We start from the raw sequence: 17,931 nt of genomic DNA on the forward strand, positions 1-17,931 counted from the left end.
GCTGCGCGCAGGCGCACTCCGGCTAGACTGCGGGCCGGCGGGGGCCAGGCAATTGCCTTTCTCATTGGCCGCGCTCCTCGCTAGCGTGGGGAGGGGAAGCGCCTGGGAGAGGGCGGGTGGTCACGTGACGGTTGCCGCTGTGCTCTCGCTGGTGGCTACCCGGAGGGCTAGAGCGGCCGCGGGCCGGTAAGTCCGACTTCCGGCGTTGAGGACGGTGCTTCCGGGGCGGGCAGCCGGGCCGAAGGAGGAGGGTCTGACAATTGGCGCCGCCGGGTGGGAGGGCGGGCGGCGCGAGTGGGCGCGGGCCCAGAGGGCCAGGTGAGGCGCGGGCCGTGGGTGGTGGGACTGGGTTGGATGAGGTGGGAATGAATGGCGCCCGGGGTTCCGGACTCAGTCCTGGCGCCGCTGTGCGACTCGGCTCTTGACAAGCTACTTCTTTCTCTGAACCTCAGTTGCCTCCTCTGTAGGATGGGGATCAGAATCTGGCTATGGCATCCTCTTTATGGGTTGGAGTGAGAAGTCAGCTCGTGCATGTCGGAGCCCCTAGCTCAGCGTCTGGCACACTGCTCACTTGGTTGCTATACTGTTATTGTTTGTATTGTTGATGATGTTTGTACTTGGTGTGGAAGAGCTGGGTGTGGGAGCGTGGAATTGGGAGCCAGCAGATCTCAGTTCAAGTCCTAGCTACACTTTGTGGTAGTGGAACTGTGCCTTCACCTGTCTGAACCTCGTTTTCCTCGTCTATACAACGAAGGCTATTAGCCCCAATATCATAGAGTCATTGTGAGGATGCTGATGAAATATGCGTGTAAACTCCTTAGCATAGGACCTGACAGTAGAGAGCAGGAGCTCAGTAGATTGGGACTATAATAAAAATGATTCTGAGAGTCATTGGTGTAGATGGGACTTGCAAGGAAGAGAGGAGGAAGGAAGCTCAGAGACGGCGATAGGAAAAACTTGGAATCTGGAGCTGGGCAAATCGACATCCCTCCACTTACTATTTGATAAATTATGCCAAATCCCTTAGTATTACGTTTTCCGTTTTCTTTAAAACTGATGCATTTTCCTCCAGTCAGTTCATTTGAGAAAGAAAATTTGTATTGCTTTGTTAATGGAAAACTAGCATTTTGGCCGTGAGAAGAAGGAAAACTTAACCTGAACTCCAGTGGAAGCAGAACGGTCTATTAAATTGTAGACAGAAACTGAAAGAATTGAAAAGGGGATAACTTGTACTATTGTGGTTCTATGTTGTCAGATCCCATGGACCCTGTTGAGTTATACTCTGTTCTCAGCTCACACTTTGCATATGACTGACATCAGCTTAGTGACTGTCCTACCCTTTTCCTGACTCACTTAAGATTTATTTAATGCACATGTACAAAACCTACTGAACATTGTTCTAAGGGCTTGGCGTTTGTAAACTCTTTTAACCCTGCTAAGCACTTTAAGAATAGATATGCTTATCCTTCTTTTTTTTTTAATTGAAGTATAGTTGATGTACAATAACTCCTATCATTGTTATTTTATGGTTGAAGGGAGTGAGATCCAGAAAGGTTAAGCCACTTGCCCCAGAGTCAGGGTTAGGAAGTGGTAAACTCAAGATTTGGAGCCAAGCCTTCTAAGGGCTTAGGATGAGGAGTCTAGTGCATGGTGATTACTTGAATTGCGGGAGCTGTCATTTTTCTGTTATTGTTAATGTTATATAATCTTCACTGTGCTGGAGATGGGCTTTTGGTGGTGGAGAGAGGACACTTGAGTCTAGCAGGGAATTCTGCAGTTATAGTGGGAGGATATCAGTACTTAGAGCCTCCTAGTCAGTGTTAACTGAAACTTTGCAAAGACAGACAGACCACAGTGCCTGGCTCATAGTAATCCCTTGACCAGTGTTAATCATAGCCACTGACGGACTTGGGTTCAAACCCTGGCCCTGTAGTTACTTGCTGTGTGACCTCGGACCTGCCACTCTAATCTGTAACTTGGAGATCACTTTTACTTTTTACCGTGGGTGGTTGTGGGGAGTCACTGAGATGTGAACATATTCAGTGCCTGGCACGTAAACATTCAGCAGGAGCTACTGCATGGGCATTGGAATCAGGGAGAACTTGTTTTTGAGTCCTGGTAAAGTGCTTGCTAGATGTGGCATTTGGCAAATGACTGCACCACAATGAGTTGGTTTTTTCATTGATTAAAATGGGGCTAATTATAGTCCTCACTCATGAGGAGGTTGTGAGGCATCAGTGTGATGCCTGGCATTGGTCCTGGTGCATAGATAGTGCCTGGTGTGTGAAATGCTGTTGTTCTGTCTAACTCACTGAAGCCTCTCCGTGCCTTTTGCTCTTTGAGAGATGTTGGTTGTATTGTCTTTGTCCAGTGGTAAAATCCCAAAGGGAAAAGGGATATTAGGAGCCGAGTACAGGGTGAAGTGATGTGCATGGTCACGTTCATCATCCTACTTGGGAGTAGAGGAGACAGCCTCACATCTGGGGACTTTGGGAAGGCTTCACAAAGCAGGTGGCAGCCAATCAGAGTGATGGAGAGCTTGCCAGGAGGACAGGAGGAGCAAGCATTCCAGGCACAGGTGACGTTCTGTGTGAAAAGTGGGTGGCAGGCAAAGCACTTGGGTGTTAGAGGGAAAGCTGGGGTGGGAGGCTGGGGGAATAAGAAGAACCAGCACTTCTAGAGTAGGTACTTAGTATACACCAGGCACTCTTGAGCGCTTTGTACATAGAAACTCATCTAGCCCCACAGCAGTCCTCTAAGGCAAGTAATGTTTGTACCATCCCGGTTTACAGATGGGGACACTGAGGCCCGACTGGTGAAGTCCCTTGCCAAGGTCACACAGCTAGTAAGTGGTAGAGCCAGATTTGAATCCTGCAAGTCTGGTTCCAGAGTCCTTACTCTTGTACTATCTCTGTGATACCATCAGAATTGTTGGTGGGGGGGGACGGGAACGGGCAGATTGTATGTGATGGTAAACAGAAAGGTGCTGGACAGTGGGCCTTCTGCACCTGTAGAGGAGGCGGAAGTGGGGTGGGTGAAAAGGATCAGAACTGGGGGCTGGAGTGGGTGGAGGGGAGCAGCGTGAGGGGAGAGGGCAGGGACTGAGAAGAGGCGGGCCAGGTGAGAAGTTTGGGCCGGGGCAGCATGGGACAGGTGGTCCTGGAATCAGGTAGTAGCGAAGCATCAGGTGAGGAAATGATTTCTGTTAGTTCTCTTTCAACACTGCTGTTCACGTGCAGGAGGAAGTCTCCGTTGGGGCTAATACGTCTTTAACACCTTTCTGGCACCTGCTGATCTTACCCAAGCGAAAACTGGTTTTCCATTTCTGCTCTGGGACCCCCTCCTGACTGGTGCCCCACCTCTCTGCCCTGGCCGCTCTCACTTGCCTCCTTGCTCCCTCCCCTGTTCCTGCTGCCCCACGGACATGCCAGATGGGCTCCTGGCTCAGGGCACTGGACTTGCTGTACCTTCTCCTGGAACACGCTTCCTCTGTAAAACTGCATGGCTCACCCCTCCACCTCCTTCAGGCCTCTACATGTTACTTTAGAGAGCTCTTCTCTGACCACCCATTTAGAATTGCAAGCCCTCCCTTCCCGGGCCCTCTGTGTTTTCTCCATAAGGCTAAAGCCTTTCTGACACGTGATATTGTCAACTGGTTTGCTTGTTTACTCTCTGTCTCCCTGTTTCCCGTGTCCCCACCTAGATGCCAAGCTCTGGAGTTTGTTTGTTTTTTGCTGTGCCTTGCGGCATGTGGGAGCTTAGTTCCCTGACCAGGGATCGAACCTGTGACCCCTGCAGTGGAAGCGCGGAGTCTTAACCACTGGACCGCCAGGGAAGTCCTCAAGCTCTGGTTTTTGTTAACCTCAGTATTCCTGGCTCCTAGAACAGTGCCTCACACACAGTAGGTTCTCAGGAAAGAGTTTTTGAGTGGGTGAATGAATGGGTATTTATGGTTAAGGTCTTGGGCAGGGGATGTCTTTTTTTCTGTCCCTCTCTTATTCCAGCCAGAAACTTGTGAGGTGTGTGGGAATGGAGATGTGGACATTTGCTGCCCCTGGGCCTTATCCGAGGCAGGAGTGATAGTTGTGGTGACAGCTCTGCCCCAGGCTGACTTCCTGCCAGCTGCTCCAGGCTATTCCTGGGCTGTGAGCCCCCAGCCCAGGAACTCTCCCCTGGCAGGCAGACAGGCAGCGAGAGAGGGACGGACACTTAGCCGGCGGCGACTCATGGGTGCTCTCCCCTTGTTCTCTCATGCAGGCTCCAGGGAGCAGAGTGAAGGCGAGGGAGACAATGGTCTCTGTAACTATGGGTGAGTCTTTTCTCTGGGGCCCCCTCTCCCCTCTGCCCTTTCTGAGGTATGACCTTGGTCGGGGGGGGGGCAGGCTGGGGGAGGGAGGGCTGGTCACTGGCAGGAACAGCTGTGCTCCGGGGAACGCGGAGGGAGGGCCAGGGCCTGCCCAGGGCCTATCCACCTCCGCTCTGTATCTGGGCCTGCTGACAACGTATTTTGGCCATAAAGAACTTCAGGCCATAAAGTCCTGAAGTCCAGCAGATTTCTCATCTGACCTCTCAGAGCCTCGATTTTCCCACCTGTAAAATGGAGATAGTAACATCCTGGGATGTTGTAAGGATTAGGAGGTTATTGCATGTGAAATCTTGGGCATGGTTCTCAGCAAATGTTATAGCTGTTATTACTCTCATGAGCTTTACCACCACATTCTCTTCGAACTCTGTACTTGGGGGTTGCCAAAGCACAGAGATTACTAGCTGGTAGCTTTTAAATTTTTGGAGATTTGTACGTATAGAAGAGTACGTAAAACATATATGTGTGGTCATAAGAGCAATTAAAAAGCAAACGTCTGAGTGCATCCTTTATGATTCTGTTTATATAAAGCACAGAAGCAGGCAAAATCAATCTATGCCGCTGGAAAGTGTTGATTGCCCTTGCGAGGCAGGGAGAAGTGACTGCCTGGGGAATGTGAGGCAGGAGATGCTTCTGGAATGTTGCAAATGTTTTATTTCTTGATCTGGGGACTGGTTACATGGGTATGTTGGTTTATGAAAATGTATCGACTTGTGTGTACTTTTGTGGGTGAAAATGATAGTTCAATAAAAAGGTTTTAAAAAAGCACCCCCCCTCTAACCACTGTCCAGGTCAAGAACTAGAATACTGCCTGCCCCCCTGAGGGCTCCAACCCAATCATACACCCCCTCCCTCCTCCAGATGGAATAAACCACTATCTTCTCTTTGTGATAATCTCTCCTTACCTTTCTTATAGTTGTACCACGAATGAAAACATTCCTATAGACTTGGTTTTGAACTTACGTGAATGCAGTCGTGCCGTGAGGTCTTCCGTGTCTGGCTTCTGTTGCTCAGCGCAGTGTCTGAGTCATCTCTGGTGCTGTGTGTAGCTGCAGTTCTTTGCTTCGCACTGCTCCGTAGTATTTACTGTGTGAGCAGCCACCATTTGTCTGTCGATGCTATTGTCAGTGGATATTGCATTGTTTCTGGGTTGCAGACAAGCTGCCGTGAATCTTCTAGTGCATGTCTCCTGGTGTGTACAGCAAGCCACTCCTCTGAGTCCAAGGCATACATCGTGGCCCGTATTAATATTTCTGAAATGGGGGTTCATCTTACAGCTGGTGCTTGTGATCATTTAATTGGCAGCATATTTTCCTCCTTAGTAGGACACGAAATGATGGTGACGACCAGACAGGAGGACTTTTGCAGTTCCTTGACGTTGCTTCAGGCAGCTAGCTACCCCCAACCTATGTGGTGTTTTTCCTCCCCTTAATAACAGCTTAATTGAGAGGCAGTTCACATTTCATACAATTCACTGAAGCGTACGAGTCAATGGTCTTAATATTCTGTGTTCGCAGAGTTATGCAACTGTCACCACAATCAATTTCAAAATATTTTCATCACTCCCCGCAAAACCCGAATACCCATTAGCATTCACTCCCCCCTCCCCCCTGCTCTCCCACCCAGTCCCTGGCAACCACTAATCTACTTTCTGTCCCTATAGATCTCTACAGATTTACCTCTTCTGGACATTTCACATAAATGGAACTATTGTGTGGTAGTTTTTGACACTTAGGCCAAAGGTGCCTGCTTTTGGCTAAGGGAACCCAGGGCCCCATGCCTGGACAGGTGGATAGTGCCTGTGAAAAGTAGAAAAAGGTCCGCCTTTCCTCTGGGCTGCTGGAGGATGTCCTGAGGGCATGAGCTCCTCACTTGCCTCAGGCCCAGGGGGACTGGCCTGCGGCTGGGTGGGCAGGGGCCTCTTCGGGAGGGGATGCGCCTGAGCCCCCTACCCCCCACCCATGCAGTGTCTCATCCAGAGTGTGTCTCTTTCCCTGCTCTGAGCCTCAGTTGTCTTACCAGCAAAATGGGCATAGTAACACCAAATTTCTTCTTATCTAAAATAGCATGGATTGTTGGATGTACTGTTATGTACCCTGAGAAAGATAAAGAAAAAAATGTTGCCAATTAAATTGTGGCACACCATCAATTGTGAGGTAAATCCTAGTTTCAGAGATATTAAAATGTGAAAGAAAAGTTCTCCTTGGAACCAATGATCGTCTCTAACACCTGGCCTGACAGGTCAGGGTCAGTTTGAAGGTCACACCCAAGAGGCCAGGAAAGAACTTTGGAAGCAATCAAGCTACATGGATGGGGTCTGCCTGGTCTTGGCTCCATGTGTAGCGGTGGCATCATCATCACCATTATCCCCTTCATCATCATCATCATCATCATGGCTGCAGTGGGTTGAGGACATCCTCTGGGCCATGTGCCACTTAGAGCCCTTTTTGTGGACTTTCTCTTTAGTCTGCACGATGACCAAGGACATCAGTGCTGTTATCACTAGAATGTCAGCTCCATGAGGAAAGGGACTCTGTCTTGTGCCCTGCGGTATCCCCAGTGCCTAGAGGAGGACCTGGTGTGTGCCAGGTGCTCAGTACATACTTGTTGAATGTATTACCCTAGAGGACACCGAAGCCCCAAGCGTTACCTTGCCCGAAGTCCCTCAGCCGGGAGATGGCAGAACCGGGATTTGAACCCATGCTCCAAACATGCTCACCCTGAGGCCGGGCTGCTTCTGTGTGTGTGTGTAGAGGGGGGTTGCTTCTGACACCCAGGGGTCAGCTCTGCAACCCTTCTTTCCATCCACCTATGAACCCTGTCACCCTCGGGGCCCGCACCTGCTGATGGGGACCTGGATGGAGAACCCAGAGTCCTGGCTCCCCCAAACCAGTCATTGGCCAAGCATGGGGGAGTGATTGCTGCGGGTCACGCTCCAGAGCAGGGCAGAGCTGCAAGGAGAAGGGCGGTATGGAAGCACAGGGCCTTGGGAAGTCTGCTTCTTGTTAGCAGGGTGGCCTGGGGAGGGTCCCCCGACCTCTCCCTGCCTCAGTTTCCTCACTGGCAAAATGCGGGCGTCAATGCTGCCTAACCCACAGGGCTGTCAGGCCGGCTTAGTTCCGTCGTATATGCAGAGCTCTCAGGCCCAGGGCCTGGCGTTTGATGAGCATTTAATTTGCGGGAGCTGCTGCTGTTGTGGTTTGCTGCTGCTCTTCTCTAAGGAGAGTAACGTGAATAATGAGCCCTGTCTATGCCCCCACCCCCCAGCCACTTCCGAGTGGATCCAGTTCTTTAAGGAAGCCGGCATTCCTCCGGGACCTGCTGTCAATTACGCAGTGATGTTTGTGGATAACAGGTAAGGCTGCCGAGGGGACGGGGCTGAACCTGGGGAAAGGAGGAGAGTCAGGGGGCTGGCTGGCCCACCCACCCTGGCCCACTGTGGCCTCCCTGCCGACCCTCCCCTGCAGGATCCAGAAGAGCATGCTGCTGGATCTCAACAAGGAGATCATGAATGAGCTGGGCGTGACTGTGGTGGGCGACATCATTGCCATCCTCAAGCATGCCAAGGTGGTGCACCGCCAGGTGGGTGCTCCACTGGACCCCTCTGTCCCTGGATTTAGGGTGGGGTAGGGGGGCAGTGGCAGAGCCGACTGGAGGCTTGGAAGTAAAGGTAGGCAGACTGGATTCCAAGGCTGGTTCCACTGTTTGCTGTGTCACATCGGGCATGTTGCCCAACCTCTCTGAACCTTACTTTCTCCACCTGTAGGATGTACGTAGGCAAACCAGTTTCGCAGGAGGGTTGTGAGTACTAAGTTATATAAAGCCCTAGGACAGTGTAAACAGCAGGCCGCAGTAGGGGCTCGCTTTAAGTATTATTATTACTAGTTTTCATCTTCCTCATGATAGTTATCCGTACCAGGACTCTTTCTCTGTCCCCAGACCAGGAGCTCTCTATGTGGGACCCAGTGGTGGCTTGGCCAACAACATGGTGGTTCCCTTCTTGGCCCTTCTGCTTACAGTGACCTTGGACTAGTGATTTCACCTCCCCGAGTCTCTGAAACAGGCTTTTCACACAGCCCTGCTGCATGGGGTCGCTGTGGCCATTTACCAGAGAGTGTATGTGGCATCAAGTGCCAGGCCTGGAGTGAAGAGCTCGTTTAGTTATGATAGTTAGCGCTTACCAAGCACTTGCCGTGGCCTGTCAGGCCCTGTCTTCGTCCTCTACGAATATGAGCTCACTTACTCCTCCCTCTGCTTGACTGAGAAGGAAGCTTGCTTCAGAGCTGCGCTCTCCAGCACTCCACTTTACCGAGTGATGGCAGCTGGGCTTATTCTCGTCAATTTTAGTAGCTCCCTCCATCCCAGGGACAGGCCTTCGTCTGTCCACCATCCAGGGCAAGACCCCGCAGCAAGGGCTTTCTCAAGCCAGGGACGTTAGCTGAGTTATCACGGAGGTCACTGAGCAAAACGATTTCTTTAAACTTTTAAATTTGAGACCAATTTTAGATTTATAGAAAAGTTCCAACAGTCGTACAGAAAGTTTCGTACTTCCTGCACCCAGCTTCCCTTAATGTTAACATCTTCCATAGCCATGGTCCATTTGTCAAGACTAAGAAATGGACATTAGTAGTGTGCTATTGTTAACAAATTACAGACTATTTGGATTTCATTAGATTTTCCACTAATGTCGTTTTTCTGTCCCAGGATACCACATGGCATTACTTCTCACGTCTCCTTAGTCTCTTTTGATTTGGGACAGTTTCCTAGTCTTCCCAGGTTTTTGATGACCTTCACAGCTGTGGAGAGTACTGGTCAGGTGTTCTGTAGCAGCATGTCCCTCAGCTTGGGTGTGTCTGATGCTTCATTATGATTAGGAGGGAAATGTTTTGAAAGCACTAACAGCTCAGGCTCTGATTCCCCGAGTTTTGCTCAGATGTCTGGGTTCCCTCTTCCGCCAGCTTATGCCCCTGTCCCCATGGTAACCGGGCACCTGTTTTCTTTACAGGACATGTGCAAAGCTGCCACTGAGTCGGTGCCCTGCAGCCCCAGCCCCCTTCCAGGCGAGATTCGCCGAGGCGCCTCTAGCGGTGAGTCCCATGTGTTCAGGCCTCCTTTGCTTCGGCAGTGGAGTTCGCAGAGGTGGAAGCAAAGGCATCCGAGGCTCTCGTCTCTTAGGTAGTGAGTGGCTGTATATACAGTGGATTTTCGTTTGTGGTCGTTCCATTCTACACAGCCACTGTGAACACCGAGTCAGTGAATACTGAATCACTTCTCCCAGGGGAATACGGGGTCACCACGTTTTCATCATCTGACCAATACACAACTTTATTTATGTGTGTTTCTGTTCCAAGACACCTTATTTAATATATGGTGTTGATTCATAAACATTGAACTCACAGCCCGCAGCACTAAAACTGCCTGAACGAAGCTTATTGAACGCACGTATTTTTTCCATAAGGCACATCCCAGCCTTCTTGAACTTGGGACACTAGACAGCACCTTATCACCATGCTTGGGGGCCATTTTAAACAGCAAAATCACTAACAAAAAGCACAAAGATGTGAAAATAGCAATAAGGAGACCGTAAATAGACTGTGGCACTAAATAGACTTGTTTACTAAGTGAGAGCTGCAACAGGAAGGCAGAGCGTCGCCTTGTTTGACCTCAGTTGGGAACGTGTGTTGGGCGACTCAAGTGTTTTGCCTCTCTGTGCATGTCTGTGAATGACCACAGAGCAGCACGAGTATTCGTTTTGAGGTTACGAATAAATTTGTGAACAGGCGAATTTACAAAATGGAATCTGAATGGTAAGAATCAACTGTGTTTATACTTTTGTTTTTTTCAGCAGTGTGACACTTAAAAGATTTAACATATGTATTGATTAGCTTTTGCTGCTTAACAAGCCACCACAAAACTGGCTTAAACACAGACTTTTTAACAAAAATTTTTATTGAAATATAGTTGATTTACACTGTTGTGTTAGTTTCAGGTATACAGCAAAGTGATTCAGTTATACACACACACACACACACACACACTCACACACATATATATCTTAGTTCCCTGACCAGGGATCGAACCCATGCCCCCTGCAGTGGAACGAAAGCTCAGAGTCCTAACCACTGGACCGCCAGGGAATTCCCTATATATATGTTCTTTTTCCAGATTCTTTTCCATTATAGGTTATTATAAAACAGTGAATATAGTTCCCTGTGTTACACAGTAGGGCCTTATTGGTTATCTACTCCATATATAGTAGTGTGTATATTTGAATCCCAAACTCCTAAATTATCCAGCCCCCCCCGCCCTTTCCCCTTTGGTAAGTTTGTTTTCTCTGTCTGTGAGTCTATTTCTGTTTAGTAAATAAGTTCATTTGTATCATTTTTTTAAGTCTGTCTGATTTACTTCACTTAGTATGATAATCTCTAGGTCCATCCATGTTGCTGAAAACACAGACTTTTATTTCTCGTGGTTCTGTGACTTGGCTGGTCACTTCTGCTCCGGGACAGCTCAGCTGATCTCAGTGGTCACTTGGCAGCTCCTAGATCTCTTGATCTAGGATGGCCTCCCTCACACATCTGATGGTTGGCTTGGTGTCATCTGGGCCAAAAGAGGTGACTTGGCCACACATCTCTCATTATCCAGCAGGCTAGCCCAGGCTCATCTACACCGTGGTGATTGAAGGGTTCCCAAAAGCAGCATGAGAAGGCAGGACCCAATGTGCAAAGCACCTCTTAAGTCTCTGCTTGTATAACATTTGCTTCTGTCCCATTGGCCAAAGCCAGTCACATGGCTAAGCCCAGCATCAGTGTGGTCAGGGCCTACCCAAAGGCATGGACGAAGGGAAGTTGAACAAATTGGGTTCGTTTCTGCAGTGATCCCTCTCAACTGACATACAGAAAAGGGTTCCGATGACAGAGGGGCAGCTGAATGACTTTTCACAAATGGAGCACGCATGTAGCCTGCGGCGTCCAAATCCAGAAACAGAAAAGATGACTGACATCACTCACCACCTCTCAAGGGTATCCACTGCCCTGATTTCTAACAGCTTTGGTTAGTTTTGCCAATCTTTCAAACCTATATAAATGTAAGCAGGTAGTATGTACTTTTTTTTTGCCATTTTTGAGTCTCTTAAATAGTTTAAAATAAGTTTAAAAAATTAAAACAAAAATACTAATGGAGAAAATAGGCAGTTAAAAGAGTAGGGGAAACAGGCACAGATGGAAAAGGGTGGAGAAGAGTACCCCAAAACATTCCGGTCACTTGTGTACACTTTGTAATATTGAACATGTGTGTCCGCACTGGGAGGAACAAAGAACAGTTCGTTGTACTCTGGCGTTTGACTGCAACTCAGCTTCAGTGGCTCACAGACAGAGCTGTTTCCCCTCCACCCAGGTGATGCTTACCTGGCGTGAGAAAACACCATATCCCTTTTAAGCAAGACCTTGCCCTCTGTGGCCATTGCAAGAGGCAGGCCGTCTCAACTGCTTATGTTTTGTAGCAGAAAATCCCGATCGTGTTGCATTTGGCCTGTCAGAGTGCTGTGAGTGGAGGCTCTGGGCGCAGATTCCACACAGCCACTCATCAGAAAGCCACTCCTGGGAATTCCCTGGCGGTCCAATGGTTAGGACTCGGCGATTTCACTGCCGGGGCCCGGGCGAGGCCAAAAAAAAAAAGAAAGCAAGCCACCCCTATCGGGCTGAAGAAGTGTCTTGGGAAGATCACGGGAGGGTGTATGCCAAATCATCAACAGCAGTGAGCAGGCCTGAAAACCGACCATTTCTTCCTGGGTGGTGGGGAGGGAGAAGGTCTCGTTGGGAAGGGCCAATCCCCGGACTTCTGGGTGCCAGCAGTGCTCCCGTTACTGACCTGGGTGGTGGGTATATGGGAATTGATGTTAAACGATCTGTGTATGTTTGATGTCTTTTTCTGTCTGCTGTAGTTATAGTTTAAAAAGTAACCAAGCAATATGGAATTATAATCAGGTGTTGAGGGTCATTATGGGGGACTTCAGGAGGCTTTGAGAGACAGCACATGGCAGAAAGAGAGAAGGCTTTTTTGGGGGTAGGTAGGACAAAATATCAAAGTCTGAAAGCCATTGTGGGGTGGGGGTTGGTGCTGGGCCTGCTGAGCAAGCGATAGTAGCGTGAAGGTTCCCCCTCTCCCCTCCCTGCAGGGCTTCCCCAAGATCTCAGCAAACCCGTACTCTGAAGCTAGCAGCAGCTGCACCTGGAGACACAGTCCGTCTCCTCCCCCCGCTGGAGTTGGCCCTCCAGTCTGCTCGCTGTAGCCCACCTTGCACCCTGGGACATCCCTTCTCCTGCTCCACAGAATTCAGGGGGGCCAGAGACTGCTTTCCAACCCTGAGGGAGGTCACCTCTTTTCTTGCCCCAGCCCAACTGGAGCCAGACCCACATTGCCCAGGGCCCTGGCTGAGTGACCCCACTCCCCGAGTCTCAGTTTCCTCATCTATAAAATTGGTTTACAGTGAAGCCTGTCTAGTAGGGGTGTTGGGAGGTTCGGTGACCATGTTCATCTTTTCAGTAGATGTTTACTGAAGACCTGTGAAGTACCAGAAACTGTGGTTGGCACTGGGGATACAGCGATAAACAGACAGTGTCTCCTCTGTGTTATTATAAGTACCGTCTTGTGGGAGAGTCTACCAGTAAACAAACAAATGTAATTTTCATGTCAAGCAGTAATAAGGGCAGGGAAGTATTCTCTGAGGAGATGCCGTCTGAGAGGAGACCTGAACGCAGAGACAGAGCAAGCCCATTGCTACTGGGGGAGCTGCACGCCAGACCTATGAACAGCAAAGTGCCCTGAGTGGGCGTGTACTTGCTGAGCGAGGAAGATCCTGGAGGCCAGCGTGGTGGAGGGAGAGGGGAGGGAAATGCTCAGTGCAGGGCTGGGTAACTGATAGGTGCAGTGTGCTAGGAACCCATCTGGTCTGGGGCCTCAGGAAAGGCCCCCAGGGCAGGGAGGGGCGGGCTAGTTACTGGGAAGACAGGCCCACCCCAAGCATGCCTGCCTTGACAGTGCAGCCACAGGGTGCCTCTGGCTGCCCTATCCCCATGCTGCGGTCCCAAGGTTGCCTTCCCCATCCTGACCCCTTCCCAGGGCCCCGCCCCACTGGACTCTCCTCTTTCCTCCTGGCAGCCGCCTCCCGGATGATCACCAACAGCCTGAACCGAGACTCCCCACCTGGCACTCCCCCCAGGCGGCCGGACACCAGCACCTCCAAGATCTCTGTCACTGTGTCCAACAAGATGGCAGCAAAGAGTGCCAAGGCTGCCGGTGAGGGGACTCAGGCAGGTGGTGGGAGGAGCTGGGGGCGAATGTGGGTTGGCAGACGGTATTTGGGGGACGTGCTCCCAATGTTGCAGGGTGCTTTGGAGGCTACAAGGTGTCCAGAGTGTTCAGACTTGGTCAGATCACTGCACCTCTGTGGGCCTCACTGTAGAAGGGGGCTGGTGACACCCGCCCCAGAGGATGGTTGGAAGCGCTCGAGATGGTGTCCTTAAGCATGGGTGCACTGCAGTTCTCATGCGGTGGCTGTTTCAGTCTTTTTGTACTTCTTATTTTATTGTGGTAAGAACACTTAATGTGAGCTCTACCCTCTTCACAAAATTTTAAGTGTACAGTACAGTATTGTTGACTATGGGTGGTTCAGTCTTTTTTAACAGATGGTCACTGAGCCCCGCAGTGGTGCCCGGCCCTGTGCTTGATGCCTGGGGTCAAAGGTAAAGAAGCTACCTTTCCTCTTAGCGGCCAGAGGGATCCTTTAAAACCTTCAATCTGATCCTTTCACACCCTTGTCTAGAACTCTCCAGGGCTTCCCATTGTTCCACTAATAAGGTCATCTTCCCCCATGGCCTTACTGGGCCCTGCGACACGTGGGTTCACATCTCGCTTGCTGCCTCGGTTCCCCTCCAGGCTGCTTCCCGTCGTGGGGCCTTTGCCCTGATGTTCCCTTCTCCCACACCTTCCTCTTCCACAGACTTTTCCATGCTTGGCTGCCGTTCCTCTTCCAGGTCTCAGCTGGTAAGCTGGGAATGGGACTCCGGCCTTTGGGCTTCCAGGCCCTCCTGTCCATCACACTCTCCTGCCTTTGTTGGACCCATCCCCACAGCAATGATCTTGGCCCAAGTTGAAACAGAGGCCCAGGGTGGGGGCTTGGCTGTCCTGGCCCCCAGCCCCATCACACCCCGTACACCTCCATCACATGTGCCCCCTTTTGACCACGTGTGTCTGCAAGTGCCTCATCCTCCTTCTGATCTTTCGATTTATGTGCCATGAGCAAGAAAGTTAAAATTCATTTCTAAAGTATTGAAAAGATGGGGAGCCTGGGAGGGACTGGCTCTCTTCAACTCAACACATTTGAGGAGAGTCTTTCTTTTAAATTGAGGTGTAATTTACTTATGCACGGTGCACAGATTGTAAGTATAGACCTTGACTAATTTTTAAAAAGTGATTACACCTGTGAAAGCACCACCTAGATGGCTTTTCCACCACCCAGCAGTTTCCCCATCTGAGGGGATTCTGGCTGGGCTGGGAGGTGAGCCTGCTGGGGGACAGAGGGCCAGAGCCACAGAGAACCTGGGAGGCCCGCCACAGCCTTCTGCGACCCCACTGTGCCCAGACCCCTGAGTTTCCCGGTGGTTCAGCCAGTGGCCTTGGGGGTGGCTGGGAGGATAAGGGATTCCAGTCAGGTGAAAGCGTGGCGATAAAGGGCACGTGTGTGCCCTTTGCAGGGCGCCCAGCCCCCACCCCAGGAGAACATTCCATCCCAGAAGACGCTCACCACCCCCTCCTCCCCCAGCAGCCCTGGCCCGCCAGGAGGAGGAGAGCTTGACTGGTCCCACCAAGCGGCGCCGGGTCACGGCCGAGATGGAGGGGAAGTACATTATCAACATGCCCAAAGGCACCACTGCCCGGACCCGTAAGATCCTGGAGCAGCAGCAGGCAGCGAAAGGTACTGGCCCTGGTGGGGAGTGGGCGGCACAGACTGTGTTTCCCTTTCGCTGCATCTTGCAGGGTTGGTCACGTCCTACAGGCAGTGGCCCAGAAGCAGGCTCTGATGGGGTCCAGGGGGCCTTGGACGGAGGGGACAGTGATGGTGGCCATAGTAGAGGAGGACGCATCACTGCCTCTGTCTTCTTGTCCTGCCGTTAGCATAGCAGGGCTCCTCGGTGCCTCAGCTGGCGCCTCTTCCCCGAGGGACCGTGGCACGGATTCAGTGCTAGCCTGCCTGTTAAGTGAGTGACTGTGCCTGGCTGAGGGCAGGTGCCCAAGACAGTAGGAACCGTCGTTATGAGCCAGAGGTATCTGGTTGAGATTCAGTCCACAGCTGGGATTTGAATCTGGTGGTACAGAGATGGTCTTCCTTACAGTGTTCCATTTAGGATATTGTAAACGTTCTCATGGAAAAACATCCAGCGATGCAGAAGCATGTACAGTAAGAACAAACTCTCTCCCCTCACTCCTGTATCCCACACGTATTGTTGACCTTTCCAGACCAGCATCTATGAATGTAAATGCATCTGTTTGTACAGTTACACATACCCAGGCATTTTTTTCTTTTTAAGCACAAATAGCATTGTCCTGTATGTATTGTTCTGTAACTTTTTTACTGAAGATCTTTTCATCTTCATTCTTTTTAATGGTCGTTGAATATTTTCGTAGTACTTCTGTGCTGTAGTCTAGTAAGCATTCTCCTGTTAGTGGCTTTTTAGGCTGTAACTTAGGGAGAGCATTACCATTCATCAGGTTCTCTGAGAGGCCCATGGCCCCCAAAATAGGGAAAGGAACCAGAAGGGATTAAGAACTCTTCCCGCACATACACTTCATGAATTGGTACTAAGGTGTGAGGACCGGAAGTGTCCATTTTAGTTGATCCTTCCCACATTTGGCACTAGCCAGAAGTGTGTGGGTTAAGGTCAGTGTTAGCCGACAACATAGACGTAAAACCTAACTGGGCCCAGTCGGTGCCTGCTTGGACCAGAGCTGCCTGGGGTCTGGGCTGGCTGTGTCGACCCCTCCCTGTCTGCACGGCGGTGCTCAGCCAGGCCTGGGCCCCCAGGGGCCACCCAGCAGGCGCTGGCTCATGGCCTCACTTCCCTCCCAGGTCTCCACAGGACGTCTGTGTTTGACCGCCTTGGCGCCGAGACCAAGGCAGACACGACGATGGGGAATAAAGTGAGTTGGAAATGGGGGAGCCACTGGGGACTCTCAAATTCTTGTCTTCCCTGGGTGTTGTTCCTGGCATTTCCCACATACATCTCACCCTGTCTCACCCACCTTTCCAGGCCCAGTGCCCTTCTCTGCACTGGTGGCTTCCCTGTCTGTCTTCTATCCCGACCTCTCTCCCGATTTCCAGCCCCGGGGGTCTGGCAACTCATGGATGCCGCCCTCGGACCCCTCCCACCACCATGTCCCCAAACTGTCCTCAGCATCTTTCCCCAAAGCAAAACGTCCCCTGGGCCCTGTCTCGGGTGCCCCACCGTCCCCACTCCAGGCAGTCTTGAGTCTGATGGGGCCATCTGTCCCCACCTGTCTGCCACCTCTCCCTGCCTGCGTAGGGCAGTGGCCTCCTAGCTGGTCTCCGCACAGCTCCTGTGAACCCCTCCAGCCCTTCGCCCACAGCGGCAGCATGTGCTGCCTCCAGGACAGGCCCTCCCCCCTCGCCCTCGGGAAACCCTTCAGAGGCTTTTCACCACGTGCTCAGGCGCAGCCCGCTCTTCTTCCTCCACCTGCGGTCCCGCAGGCCTAACCATGGCATGTGCTTGGGAGACGCAGCCTGAGCCCACCGCCTGGCACAAATCCGTCTCTGCCACCGCCTGGCTGCATGGCCTTGACTGTGTCACTTAAGCCCTTTGTACCTCGGTTTCCTCCTCCGTATAGTACCTCACAGCGTGGTCGTGAGGACTGAGTGAGGTATAGCTGCGTAGCGCGGGGGCTGTCTGGTGCAGTGGTGAGCATCTTTATTTATTTATTTTTAAATTTTTTAAATTTTATTTTATTATTTTTGGCTGCGTTGGGTCTTCGTTGCTACGCACGGGCTTTCTCTAGTTGCGGCGAGCGGGGGCTACTCTTCGTCGTGGTGCGCGGGCGTCTCACTGCGGTGGCTTCTTGTTGCCGAGCATGGGCTCTAGGCGCGTGGGCTTCAGTAGTTGTGGCATGGGGGCTCAGTAGTTGTGACTCGCGGGCTCTAGAGCGCAGGCTCAGTAGCTGTGGCGCACGGGCTTAGTTGCTCCGCGGCACGTGGGATGTCCCCGGACCAGGGCTCGAACCCGTGTCCCCTGCGTTGGCAGGCGGATTCCTAACCACTGCGCCACCAGGGAAGCCCTGGTGAGCATCTTCAAGTGGCACCTTTGAGTAACTCTGGTGGAGCTCTCCAGCTGCCTTTTGTTCCTTGCTCACCAGGGCTCACCCACTCTGGCTTTTTCTCACTGCCTAAATCTCATCATGAGTGTGATAATAGCACTCAGGATCACGTGGCTTGAAGGTGCAGCCATGGAAAGAGCTTCGCATGTAGTGAGTGTGCCGTAAATATGATTCTTATTCCT

General features: G+C 51.3%; 1 protein-coding gene across 10 annotated transcripts in view; it reads left to right on the forward strand.

The window, feature by feature from the left end:
* Positions 1-228: 228 nt before the first annotated feature.
* LOC309837266 (uncharacterized protein C19orf47) overlaps positions 229-17,931 on the forward strand; it is a 28,020-nt gene continuing 10,317 nt past the window's right edge. For 2 of the 10 annotated variants that reach the window (XM_082677706.1, XM_082677703.1), the window contains exons 1-7: positions 4,171-4,309; positions 7,631-7,718; positions 7,831-7,945; positions 9,369-9,450; positions 13,523-13,660; positions 15,189-15,338; positions 16,491-16,561. In XM_082677706.1, the coding sequence (XP_082533832.1) occupies positions 4,252-4,309; positions 7,631-7,718; positions 7,831-7,945; positions 9,369-9,450; positions 13,523-13,660; positions 15,189-15,338; positions 16,491-16,561 (702 nt within the window). In that variant the 5' untranslated portion in view covers positions 4,171-4,251. Of the gene's footprint in view, positions 319-2,403; positions 2,579-2,792; positions 2,846-3,703; positions 3,902-4,146; positions 4,310-5,279; positions 5,405-7,630; positions 7,719-7,830; positions 7,946-9,368; positions 9,451-13,522; positions 13,661-15,185; positions 15,339-16,490; positions 16,562-17,931 lie in introns of those variants that run through there. The other 8 variants (XM_082677707.1, XM_082677708.1, XM_082677711.1 and 5 more) reach the window with 8 other exon arrangements.

This window comes from Grampus griseus (genome assembly GCF_964374135.1).
Source record: "Grampus griseus genome assembly, chromosome: 19".
Classification (NCBI taxonomy): domain Eukaryota; kingdom Metazoa; phylum Chordata; class Mammalia; order Artiodactyla; family Delphinidae; genus Grampus; species Grampus griseus.